The sequence below is a fragment of the Vombatus ursinus genome, unplaced genomic scaffold, assembly GCF_900497805.2.
Source record: "Vombatus ursinus unplaced genomic scaffold, bare-nosed wombat genome assembly UNPS02014813.1, whole genome shotgun sequence".
Lineage (NCBI taxonomy): Eukaryota > Metazoa > Chordata > Mammalia > Diprotodontia > Vombatidae > Vombatus > Vombatus ursinus.
The window spans coordinates 15,868,554-15,881,164 of record NW_020954591.1 but is presented as its reverse complement, the minus strand read 5'-3'; the positions used below and the strand labels follow the sequence as shown (position 1 = coordinate 15,881,164).

General features: G+C 43.7%; 2 protein-coding genes across 2 annotated transcripts in view; one reads left to right on the top strand and one right to left on the bottom strand.

The window, feature by feature from the left end:
• The window catches only part of MTMR6 (myotubularin related protein 6), a 53,287-nt gene extending 52,588 nt beyond the window's left edge, over window positions 1-699 (bottom strand). Inside the window, exon 1 of the mRNA XM_027835247.1 lies at window positions 568-699. Coding sequence (XP_027691048.1) covers window positions 568-591 — 24 coding nt within the window. The 5' untranslated portion in view covers window positions 592-699. The remainder of the gene's footprint in view (window positions 1-567) is intronic.
• A 7,324-nt stretch (window positions 700-8,023) lies between these two features.
• Window positions 8,024-12,611, top strand: part of NUP58 (nucleoporin 58) — a 64,744-nt gene continuing 60,156 nt past the window's right edge. Inside the window, exon 1 of the mRNA XM_027835115.1 lies at window positions 8,024-8,328. Within this exon, the coding sequence (XP_027690916.1) occupies window positions 8,219-8,328 (110 nt within the window). The 5' untranslated portion in view covers window positions 8,024-8,218. The remainder of the gene's footprint in view (window positions 8,329-12,611) is intronic.

Sequence of the window (12,611 nt, the reverse complement as noted above, 5' to 3'; positions counted from 1 at the left end):
AGAGAGAGAGAGAGAGAGAGAGAGAGAGAGAGACAGAGAGACAGAGAGAGAGAGGGAGGATCACCCCCTCGCCACCACCAAACTTACAAGCATAAAAGAGGAAAATCAGATAACACAAGTATGCACACGGTGGATTAAGCACACCTGAGTGTTTCCTGCCCAGGGAGGAGGAGGTGGCTACCGGCTTCAGGTGCACAGACTGCCCGGCACCTGACCTCCTGCCTTCTCAGGACAGGGAAGGGTGCCTGGGCTGCGAGGCTGCAACTGTGAATTTCTCCAGTCCTAAAACTCCCCAAATCATCCCGGTCCCAAGGGCGGAAGGGACGGTGTAAACAGAAGGCCTCCGGCCTCCTTCCTTGGCCAAGGCCGGCTCTGTCCCCCCGGTGCCCCAATGGTAAGGCAGGCAAGCCACTTTTGTCGCAGAAGCAGGGGATGTCAGGACGACCCCGGCCCCCTTAAGCCAGAGACCCCGGGCGGCCGCCGGCCTAGCTCCTCCTCCTCCAGGATCCACACGGGCGAGGGTGGGGGAGGAGAGGGGAGGCTTCCCGCGTCCCCTCCGTCATCTACCTTGGTCGTGCGAATGTGCTCCATCCTGAGGCCGTTTCGGAAGGAAGGCCCCAGAGCCCGCCTCACGGGCGCACCACGAACCTGACAGAAAGGTAGCGGCCGACGTGCAAATCCCAGCGACCGCAGTTACGGCGCCCGGCACGGCGCGGCCCCGCCCACCAGCCGGCCCCCGAACTAGCCGACGCGCGCAGCCGCAGGCGCCCGTCTCCTACAAACACTCCGAAACCGAGGCACGAAAGAGAGAACGAGCCCCAGCTGACTGTCAAACAGAAGAGAGGGGTGCCAGCTGCGTTCTCTTCGCTGGGTCGCGTTCTTCACAGCGCCCCCTGTTGGTCGGAGGCAAAACAAGCTCACTTACTATTGACCGGAAACCTGACGGGACTTTTTAAAGAAGGAGGGGCGGGGGCGGGGTTGAATGCCATGATCTATGAGAACGCCTCTAAATTCTGGAACCCTTTTCCCTCAGGCCTATTGCTAAGAAATAAACCGTAAAAACTGTGGAATCATGCGGAAAAAATATATTACAGCACCTTTCAAAAATGTAAATCAGAATTTTAAAAAAATTTATATCTTTATTTGAATATTGTTTTAATATTTTAATTTATATTTTCAGTTGAAATATACAAAAACTGCATCTCTAGTTTGATTTTAACTGAGGTCTTGTGAATTTATTTTTTTTAGTTATTCATTTGTTAACATTCTTTTTTATTTTCTGATTTTTAGTTCCAAATTCTCCCCCTCTCTCCAACTCTCCCCCGTACACTAAGAGGGCAAGCAGTGTGATATCAATAATGCATGTGAAATCATGCAAAACATATTTCCATATTAGTCATCACAAAAAAAGTCAGAAAAGTAAAGTAAGAAAATTATACTTCAGTTTTCATTCAGTTCATCAGTTTTCTCTCTGGAGATGGGTAGCATTTTATTCATCATGAGTTCTTTGTAATTGTTTTAGCTCATCATATTGGTCAAAGCAGCTAAATCTTTCACAGTTGATCATCCTTAAAATGTTGCTATTATTGTGTGTAATGACCTCCTGGTGCTGCTCACTTCACTTTACACCAGTTCTTATATGTCTTCCCAAGTTTTTCTGAAACCATCCCCCTCATCATTTCTTTTAGCATAATAGTACTCCATTACAATCATATGCCATGACTTAATCAGTCATTCCCCAATCGATGAGCATCCCCTCAATTTCCAATTTTTTATCACCACAAAAAGAGCTGCTATAAATATTTTTGCAAAGATAGGTCCTTTTTCTTTTCCTTTGATCTCTTTAGGGTACAAACCTAGTAGAGGTATTACTGGATCAAAGGTCACCGTTTTGTAGCCCTTTGGACATAGTTCCCAATTATTCTCCAGAATGGTTGGATCAATTCACAGCTCCACCAACAATTCATTAGTGTCCCAATTTTTCCCTCATCCCATCCAGGATTTGTCATTTCCAATAGGTATAAGGTGGTACCACAGGGTTGTTTTAATTATATTTCTCTAATCAATAATGATTTAGAGCATTTTTTCACGTGACTATAGAAAGCTTTGGTATCTTCTGAAAACTGCCTGTTCATATCCTTTGACCATTTGTCAATTTGGGAATCTTGTAAATTTGTTAAAGAAAAATTAATTCAAAAAATACAAATTATGCAAATAGTAAGTTGAATGAAATTGTAACCAATATAAAATAAAAGAAAATAGGCTAATTAAAAGCACTGAACAATTTCCCAATAGTAATCTTGATGACTCTCCTTTTTCAATCCAAGATATACATATTCAAAGACCAGCCCAAGAGTGAGTCATCCAAATGTATATCATGGGATAGGGATTAGACCTATGATTTTATTAACATAGTACACTCTCAGATCAAGTAGCTCCTCCTTCCTTGCCTATTGAGAAGGCAACAAAAAACAAAACCTATTACAAATATATTTACTCATGCAAAACAAATTCCCATATTAGTCACATCCAAAAACAATATATGCTTCAATCTTTACTCTGAGTCCATCAGTTGTCTTTCCGGAGGGTTTCATCATGAGTCTTTTGGTTGGTCATTATGTTTTAACTTTGTGAACTTCTGCATCTTTTGTTTGATCATGAACTCTTCTATTATCTATAAATTTGACAGGTAATTTCTTCCTTGTTCCACTAATTTAATTATGATGTCCCTCCCCCTTTACGTCTGAATCTTGTACCAACTTACCTCATTTAATACTAACAAAAACCCTATGAGGTGGGTACTATTATTACATTTTACAGATGAGGAATTTGAGGCACAGAGAAACTAAGTGACTTGCCCAGGGTCAAGCAGCTAGTGTCTGAGACAAGCTTCAAACTCAGGTCCTCCAAATTGCAAATCCACTTTACTATCTACCTGCCATCTAGTGGGGCAGCTAGGTGATGAAGTGGATAGTGTGGTGGACCTGGGGTCAGGAAGACTCATCTTCCTGATTTCAAATCTGACCTCAGACACTTTCCTAGCTGTGTGACCCCGAGCAAGTTATTTAGCCCTGTTTTCCTCAGTTTCCTCATTTGTAAAATAAGCTGGAGAAGGAAATGGCAAACCTCTCCAGTACTTTGCCAAGAAAACCCCAAACAGGGTCGAGGTAAGTTGGGCAACAATTGAAAGGCATGGACAACAGTGCCATCTAGCTGCTTATTTATGAATGTTCTCTTGGTGATTTGTTTTTTTTGTGCAAGGGTAGGGTCAAAAGTACCACACCCTCTTTTAACTTTTAAACTTCAACTTGTTGAGAACCTATCTCAATCAATCCCTTAGTCTTAAACTAAGTGCTAAAAGGCCTTTGAATTGGAATGGAATTTGGATAGGCCAAGAATCAGTGTCTATACTCCAGGGATTGTCTATAAATTATCAACTGAGTTGGGAAGAGATTCTAAAAATTGGAGCAAAGTGATGCTATAGCTGAACTATTCCCTCTTCCCCCACCCCCAAGGTACTGCCTTCCCCTTCCCCAAAGCTTTGTCCTCAGCCAGATCTCCTGCTCCATTACCACTGCCACCACTATCCCTGTCCCTTTGGCCAGAGAGGGACCTTCAGAATTCCCATGGGTCTCAAAGATTTTGGACTTCCTATCCTCTTCTTAGCATTGTTCCTGAGTGACAGCATGGTCTAGCATCAGTGTCTACCACTGCAAGCCTGGAACAGATGGATTGGATGAAGATTTATCATCCTTAAGGGGAACTTCTAGAGCATCCACAAATGGGAGAAAAGGCCTTTCAGCAACTGGGAACTGAGTTATCCCTTCTCTTAGCTTGAGTTCACTTTTCACCCTGGACTCTGTGTATTTTTGTGTTAGAGTTTGTCTCAGACGTTGTGTGTGAGTGTATCAGCTGATCCTATTGCACCACTTTAGTAAATACCCCTTTCTAAAAGCTACTTTTGGTTGATAATCTGGAGGGAAACATGCCTGAACCCTGAGGGAGAGTTGTAGCTATTATAGGACTTATCTGTGAGAATGGGAGTCGGGGTGGGAATTCTTGGATCCTCAGAGTTATATGGGGTACATTAGTAACAATACACTCCAAATTGATTTTTTCCCCCCATACCTTTGGTATCTTAACTTTTAGCCTTCTGCTGCCTACCTCCCCTGGAACAGGGAAGGGGTTCCTCCCCTGTGTTCCCAGATTATCTTCATCCTACAGATGTGCTGCATCCCAAATCCTAGAGTCATGGCCTCACTTCTTAAGAACTTCCTTTTTAAGAACTGATCCCTCAGTTCTTAAGCTCATCCCACCCCCACTGGCCTAAATTTATACCTAGTCTAATGTCCCATTATTGCTTACTCTATTGTCATTTCTATTCTTAATGTAGCATCCCAGGGACTAGGTTGCCCAGGGTAGACTTTTGCAAGAGAATTCACTCCTTTCCCTGGCCTATAACAGAAAGTTACAGGCAGATGTCTTTTCTCCTTCGCCTTTTTCTCTTTGGCCCTGGGTCAGAAGACAGACCAGAATGTAGCAAAACGGACATGTGTTCCAGAAGGGGTATTCGTGTACACAGCTTCTTTTCTCTCAAGGAGGTGATAATAATGGCTGTCCTCTTAACAAGGAACTAATGCTCAGAACCCCCTGGCTTTCTTTAAGACTCAGTTCACCTCCTTCAGGAGACCTTTCCTGTCCTTTCCTTCCCTCCCCGATCAAGTTGCTGGTACTATCCCCTAAAGTTGCCTTCCATCTACTCTGTATTTATCTTGCATGTACTGATTTATATATGTTGTATCCTCTATTAGAATATAAACTTCTTGAGAGCAGGGACTGTTTTTGCTTTTTCTTTGTTTCTCAAGTGCTTGATGATTGATTGATAGTGAGCTCATTAGCAATTGGAGGGATAAAGAAAGACTTTTTGTAGAAAGTGACTTTGAACTGAGTTTAGGGAAGGAAGTAAGGAATTCAGTGAATCAGAGGTAAGCGGGAATTCATTCCAAACATGGGAGACAACCAGGGCTGTTCTTTTCACGGCAATGGGAGATGAATTGCCATGTGGGAGAAACAGTAGTGTCATTTTTCAGTTGTGTAAGACTCTTTGTGAAGATATTGGAGTGGTTAGTCATTTCCTTCTCCAGCTCATTTTACAGATAAGGAAACTGAGGCAAACAGGGTTAAATGACTTGCCCAGAGTCACGCAGCTAGTGTCTGAAGCAAGATTGGAACTCAGGAAGATGAGTCTTCCTGACCTCAGGTCCAGCACTCTATCCACTTTGCCACCTAGCTGCTTGGTGAAAAACAGAGAGAAGGTCTTTTTTGGCTGAATGGTTGTTGTTTGTCCTTCTTTCTCAAAGAGGACCATGACATCAGGCAGGTGATGCCATGACTGGCAAGTGAATTGGGTTTAAGTGAAGCAGAGCTGTGCAAAGTCACCAGCCTCACTTTCTTCTCTCCAGCCATTTGGGTCCAGTGACAAGATATAGTTCAGCAAGATTGGAGATGGCCCTGGATGCAGTAGAAGACCTTGGACTTTTTAAGCTAAGGTCTTTCCCAAGTCTCAGTTTGACTGAGGCAGCGCCCATTCAGTGATTAAGGCTAGGTAAGAAATGAGCCAAGGAATGGCCCCTTATGCCTAATTAAAAAAAAAACTATCTGGGAGGGGAAGACCCTGAGGGTTTCTGGCCAAAACAGAAGCAATTACTATTTACATTCACTCTGGGTCAATCAGGGCCCAAAAAATGACCAAGTGGGGCTTGGCCTGGGACCTATTCCTGGCCAATCAATAAGAGCCAGAGTGAATTAGGTTTAAGGCATGGTCTTTAAGGAAGAATTCTAGCCCTTTAACCTCAAGATATCTTGCTATGTTTCATCCATCAAAATTTACATTCTTTGGACAGAGCACCAGCAGGAAATGGTATTATACCCTAAGTGGATAGAAGGAAGAGAAGGGGAAGGGGAAGGAGAAGGAGAAGGAGAAGCTGGAGGGAAAGGGGAAGGTGGGAGGTGGGAGGTGGGAGGGGAGGAGGAAAGAAGGAAGAGCTGTGTTGCCCAACTGGAACTGGCCAGTTGGGTCCCCAGTGGGACAGCTTGGACTACTCACAGGTTGTTGTTTGCCCTTCATTCTTAAAAAGGACCATGACATCAGGAAGATGATGTTATGACATGCAAGTGAATTGGATTTAAATGAGGGAGGGCTGTACAAAGTCACCAGCCTCACTTTCTCCTCTGGAGCCATCTGGATCCAGTGGAAAGACATAGATCAGGACAACTAGAGATGGCGCTGGGGCTGGATGGTAAAGTACAGCAAAGGAAGCAATGTATAATCAGGCTGGACAGATAGGTTGGGGTCAGATTGTGAAGGGCTTTAAAAACTAAACGTAAGAGTTTATATTTTATCCTAGAGCTAATAGGGACCACTTAAGTTTATTGAGTAGGGGAAATACATTATTAGTTCTGCACTTAAGGATGATCACTGGCATCTGTGGGAAAGAGGGACTGGTTGGGGAGAGACTTGAGGCAGGGATAGCAATTAGGCCATTGTTGCAATCATTTAGCTGAGTGGTGATAAGGGCCTGAACTAACTTGGTGCTTATGAGAGTGGAGAGAAGAGGTCAGATGTGAGAAATGCTGTAAAGGTAGAAATGGAAAGATCAAGCAACTCAATGGATATGTGAGATACGGGAGATTAAGAAGCACTTTCAACAGAAATAGTGAAGTTTAGAAGAAAGGTTGGTTTGGGGGGAAATAGAATGACTGCTATTTGGGACTTGAATTTGAGATGCCTATAAGGATATCCAAGTTCAAAATGTCTAACAGGCAGTGGGTAATGTAGGACTAGAGATCCGGAGACTGTCCAGGGCTAGATCAGGGTGTTATCTGCACGGATACTAAGCACACTTGAGCAAGAAGCTCAGTCTCCCAAATCTGGGCATTTTCAATAGCTGCTCTCCAGGCACTTTTCTACTTGATTTTGTCTATTAGTTTGTAAGCTTCTTTCAAGTCCCAGCTAAAATCCCATTTTCTACAGGTTGGCTTTCCTCTGTTGATTATCTCCAATTTATCTTGTTTGTATCTTTGGTATATATAGTTGTTTATACATTGTCTCCTCCATTAGACTGGGAGCACTAATAAAGCAGAGAATTTGATTTTGTTTTTGCCTTTCTTTGTATCCCCAGCACTTAGCAAGTGCCTGGCACATGATAAGTGCTTAATATTTTTGACTGAGAATTTTTTTTTTCTGGCTGTCCCCCAGGCATGGAACTCTCTCCTTCCTCCCCCGCCAATGGCCTCCTTGGCTTCCTGTTAAGTGTAAACTAAAAGCTCATCTTTTGCTGGAAGTCTTTTTAATTCTAACACCTCCCTCCTTTTATTTCCTATTCCTGTGCTTTGAATTAAGGATTATGGAGCACATTTCAATCATTTCAGCATTGTCAAAAGGAGGATTGAAGAGGATCTGATCAATAATGGAGGCCACGACGTATATGGTAGTAACTGAGTTACAATTGCTTTGCTCCTTAAAATCTTGGCAACTGTGGCAAAGGTTCATTTATACGAGTTTTGACTCACTTTGTTCCCCCCTCCTTTTTTTGTTTTGTTTTAATAGGGACTAATGTGGCAGACCCCCACTAATTTGTCACTGTGCTTGGTGTTGTACATAGCTTGTGGTCTCGCCCATTAGACTGTGAGTTCCTTGAGGCCAGGGACCGTCTCTTGCCTCTTTTTGTATCCCCAGCGTTTAGCATAATGTCTAGCACACAGTAGGCGCTTAACAAACGTGGATTAATGGTTGATAGACCAAACCGCTCTGGGCCACAGCTATCTCATTTGTAAAATGAGGTTTGAGTCAGTAACATCTAAAGTTCCTTCTTGTCTCCAAACAGGAATAAATTAAATTAAGGCGGGGCCAGGGCTTCTGATCCAGACGGGCGCCTGTCCCTTTAAGGCGCGCGCTGCTGACGTCCCGGCTTCCATCCCGTGGTGCGCCGCGGCGGCTCGGCCGGCTCCCGCGCGGCGGCGTGCGCGGCCCAGGGGTTGCGGCTGCTCCTTCGCTCTTCTTTCCCGCCCCCTTGTAGAGACTGAAGTGGCCGCCGGCGCTCTTCGAAGTTCCCGCCCGCCCGCCAGCCCGGCCGGCCACTGAGGGGGGATGCTGCGGGTTGCCCGGCGGCGCTGAGACGAGAGACGAGGCCAAGGCCGCGGCTGGCCGGCTTCAGCCATGTCCACGGGCTTCTCCTTCGGGACAGGGACGCTGGGCTCCATGGCGACCGCCACGGCGGGCACCGGGACCACGGGAGGAGGGTTCTCCTTCGGGACGGGCACTTCCAGGTAAGCCGTCTCCTCCCCCCGCAGCCGCGCGCCCCGGGCTCGCTTGGGCCTCGGCCCCGCTCGGCTCGGGCTCGGATGCGAGAGGCTCCCCGGACGGACGGCCTCAGCACATGCTCAGTCCTGCGGCCTGACGTCCGGCTCTTCCCTCGTCCCTCCTCCGAGGGCGGAGCTGCGCCCCTCCCCCACCCCGCTCCGGAGGCCGCGCGTTTGTTTCCCCGCACGGCCCTGTTTTGCCGGGGGGGGGGGGGGGGAGCTTCGCCCTTTTCACTCGGCCCTCTTTTTCATCTTGGGCTCTGGCGGGGTGGGGAGGGGGGTTCTGGGTGAGACATCTGGGGACTACCGTGGGGTTGCAGGCGTTGCTTTTATGGTCTTGGGGGGCGTGGAGGCGAAGGAAGGAAGCCTAGTGATGGGGACTAGGGGACGAAGAAGAGAAGAGGGCCTGATGATGGTAGGGACTGGGAAGGAGTACCCGATGAGAGTGGCAGCTCTTTGTATTTGCCCTTCTTTGTAACCCCTGCGTTTGTGTAACATTTAGTGCAGTGCTTGGTACAAAGTAAGCACTTAATAAGCACCCACAGTGTGACAGGCACTGTATTCAGCGCTGGGGATACAAAGCAAGGGGGGGAAATGGTCCCAAAAGACACATTATGATGGTAGCAGCTACTGGTGCTTTGTTCATAGAGGTTAGGGCAAGGATTCTTAACCGTTTTTGTGCAGTTTGACAATCTGGTGAAATCTATGGATTTCTTCTCAGAATGATTTTAGATGTATAAAGTAAAATACACAGGAGTAAATTTTTTCCACTAACCAAGTTAACTTACTCTCTAAAATCTATCCCCAGATCCCAGATGAAGAACCTCTTCACTAGCAGATTTGCTTAGGAGTAGTAGGGATTTGAATCCAAATTCTTTGGTTCCTTATCAGATTCTAAAATTCTTAAATTTTTTTTTTTTTTTTGGCTAGGCAATTGGATTTAAGTGACTTGCCCAGGGTCACACAGCTAGTAAGTGTTATGTGTCTGAGGCTAGATTTGAACTCAGGTCCTCCTGACTTCAGGGCCAGTGCGTATCCACTTCGCCACCTAGTTGCCCCTAAAATTCTTAATATTAATGAAGCCATCCTTTTAGTGGGCTTCATCGATGACTTACAGGATGTGGGAGCCTGGATTTTTTATTTGTACAGTAATATCTAAATTCCTTTCAAATTTGATAGGTATGGAGAAGGCAGTGATATGCATAGAGAACTTCAAGCTTTGGAACCTTGAATACCTGAGTGCAAGACCTACTGCTGACGCAAACTTGTTGTCTAAAAAAGTCACTTAATAGCTCAGTGTCCTAGGCAGCTTTCCAGGAGTATACATTTAAGGGAAAGGGCTGAGTTTCCTATGCCAGTGAAATTGTAGTTCCAGTCCCTACTCCTATGTTAGGTATAAGACAAAAAATACAAAGGTATAATAATAATAATAATAATGATAGCTGTCGATTGTATGTCATCTACTTTGGGCCAGGCACTGTGCTAAGCACTTTACAATTATTACCTTGTTTGATCCCCACAACAACCTTGAGAGGTAGATGTTATTATTATCTCCATTTTCAGATCAGGAAACTGAGGCGAGTAGAGGCTAAGTGACTTGCCCAGGATTTCACAGCTAGTAAGTGTCTGAGGCCAGATTTGAACTTGTGTTCCTGACTCTAGGCTCAGTGCTCTATTTGCTGCTCTGCTCTAGCTGGGCGGATGAATAAATTGTTCAGTATTTATCATTAATGTTTTGCATGGATAGAGCAATATTAATAAATTCTATAGCATTTGGTATTTGTGATGCTTCTTTGTGTTTTTTTATGTTGTTGCTTTATGATATGTCACCAGTGTTCTTCCACTCCGGCTCAAATCTTGGACCTTGGAGTCATCTTTCACTCCCTAGTCTTTTACATCCAATCCATGATTTCCTCCCCCTCCCCCCCCAGATCCCATGCCATACCTTATATATGTGTCTTGTATGTCAGTTATATTCTCCTTTATATTACATTTATTTGTTCAGGTGTCTTATATGCCCTGTTAGATTGTAGTTAGCTCCTTGGGGGCCAGAGACTTAATACCATTTCTTCCATAAAGTCTTACCTGATCTACCAGCTAGAAATAACTCCTTCATTCCCAGCTTCCTTTCTCTCAGATCTTTACTATGTACAGAGATTTCATAGAATATTAGAGCAGGAAGGGAGCTTAGTAATCTAGTCTTTTCCCACACTTCTCCATAAGAAAATAGGCTCACTGAGGTTAAGTGACTTTCCCAAAGAGGTCACATGGCCAGCAAGTACAGAACAGGTATCCACACACTGTAGTGCTGTATCCATTTGGTCCCTTTATTACATTCTAACTTGTTTTAGAATTATCCTCCAAGATCAAAATCTTAAGAGGGCATAGACTCATCTTTTTCTTCCTTGTATCTTTAATATCTACTACCATTACTGTTCTGCACTTTGTTGTTTAGTTGTTTTTAGTCATGTCTGACTCTTTGTGACCCCATTTGGGTTTTTCTTGGCAAAGACACTGGAGTGGTTTGCCATTTCTTTCTCCAGCTCATTTTACAGATGAGGAAACTGAGGCCAACAAGGTTAGGTAACTTGCCCAGGGTTAAGAAACTCTGGCCTAGAGCACTGAGGGGCCAAATGATTTATCAAAGGTCACACAGCCACAGAAGTCGGAGGCAGCACGTGAACTCAGGTCTTCATGACTCCTTGACTTACTCTGTCACTGCCTCTCCAATTATATCTGTGATGCCATATATTTAATATTTTTGTTCAATGAGTTCTGGTTGCTACAGATAGAAAGCCAGAAAAGGTCTATAAATAGTCAACTAAAATCAAGATGATTGGCCCTAAAGTTAGAATTCTGAAACCTAAGAAGATGTTGATAGAGAGGGCTATTGTTAAAGTATATAAAATAAAAAAGAATATATGTACATTGGATGAACACTGATATTTATGAAATTAAGTATTTTGGAGAGCTTGGGAAGATGAGAAGAAAGAAATACTGTGTTTGTATGTGGCTGACTTCCATGGGGGACCAACTTGCCCTTAATTGTAGCTTTCCTTACCACCCCATCCCTTGGTATATAATACATAAATGGAGAAATATTAGAGCCATATTTGAAGGAAACTGATTTAGTGCTATATTATTTTAGTAAGTAATGAATTTTTGCAACTGAAGAGATAGTGTATACATAATGAAATGTCAATAAATATGTGTTCTCATCAATGTGAATCCTCCAGTAGTGGGAATCATAACTTATCCACGCTTAATCCTGTGTGATTCTTGTTCACATCGTCCCATAAATTCTTCATAACCCACCCAGTTTGGGGCTTTCTTGACTTTAGGTCCCTTGACATTATGTAGCTGCCAAGTGTAGCAGGAGGGGACTGATGGACAGCAGATACCTTGTATATCATTAAACAAAATTGGGGATGTAGAAGATTTTGGATATCAACAGCAAGGGCAATCATACTTTCCCACAAAACATCCTTTGGTAACCATTGTGCTAGATAGATGTAGTCTAATTTAGTGGAATCTAGCATAGCATTTTTATTGTTGGTAATGATGTAATACAGTGGAAAGAACATTAGATTTGGAGACAGAACCTCTGTTCATATCTTGCCTCATTTACTTTCTGCCTCCATTTGTGACCCTGGGCAAGTCCTCTCAGGTTCTCAGTTTCCTCCAAAAGTAAATGTTATCCCTATAGCACCTCTGGGAAATTAGTAAGAAATATTTTCTTGATGATGATTCATTTCTTTGGTGATGTTTTAAACTCTGGCTAGGCACAGCCTTGCATACCTCAATTAAGCAAGTACGTATTTATTAAGAACCTACTAAGTATAGAAGAATTCTTGGAACTTAGGGGGTAAGGAGATGAATGAGGCAAGGTCTCTCCCAGTTTACAATCTAGCAAGAAAAGTGACTGACAGACATTGTAAATTGGCCATATTCACAAACCTAATAGAGCACTAGTGCAGTATTTTCTACTATACCATGTTGTCCTTGAGTCTTAAATTATCTCATGGCAGATGTCCATGAACTTTTTTTTTTTGTATGAACTTGTTTTTAAAGATATTTTGATAATTGTTTTTTGGTATAGTTGATTTCCTTTATAATTCTCTGTGTTTTATTTTGTGCATTTAAAAACATTCAGTTTTCTGTTTATAATCTTCATGTGATTGCCAACATAGTTCATCTCTCTCTCACACACACACACACACACACACACACACACACACACACACACACAC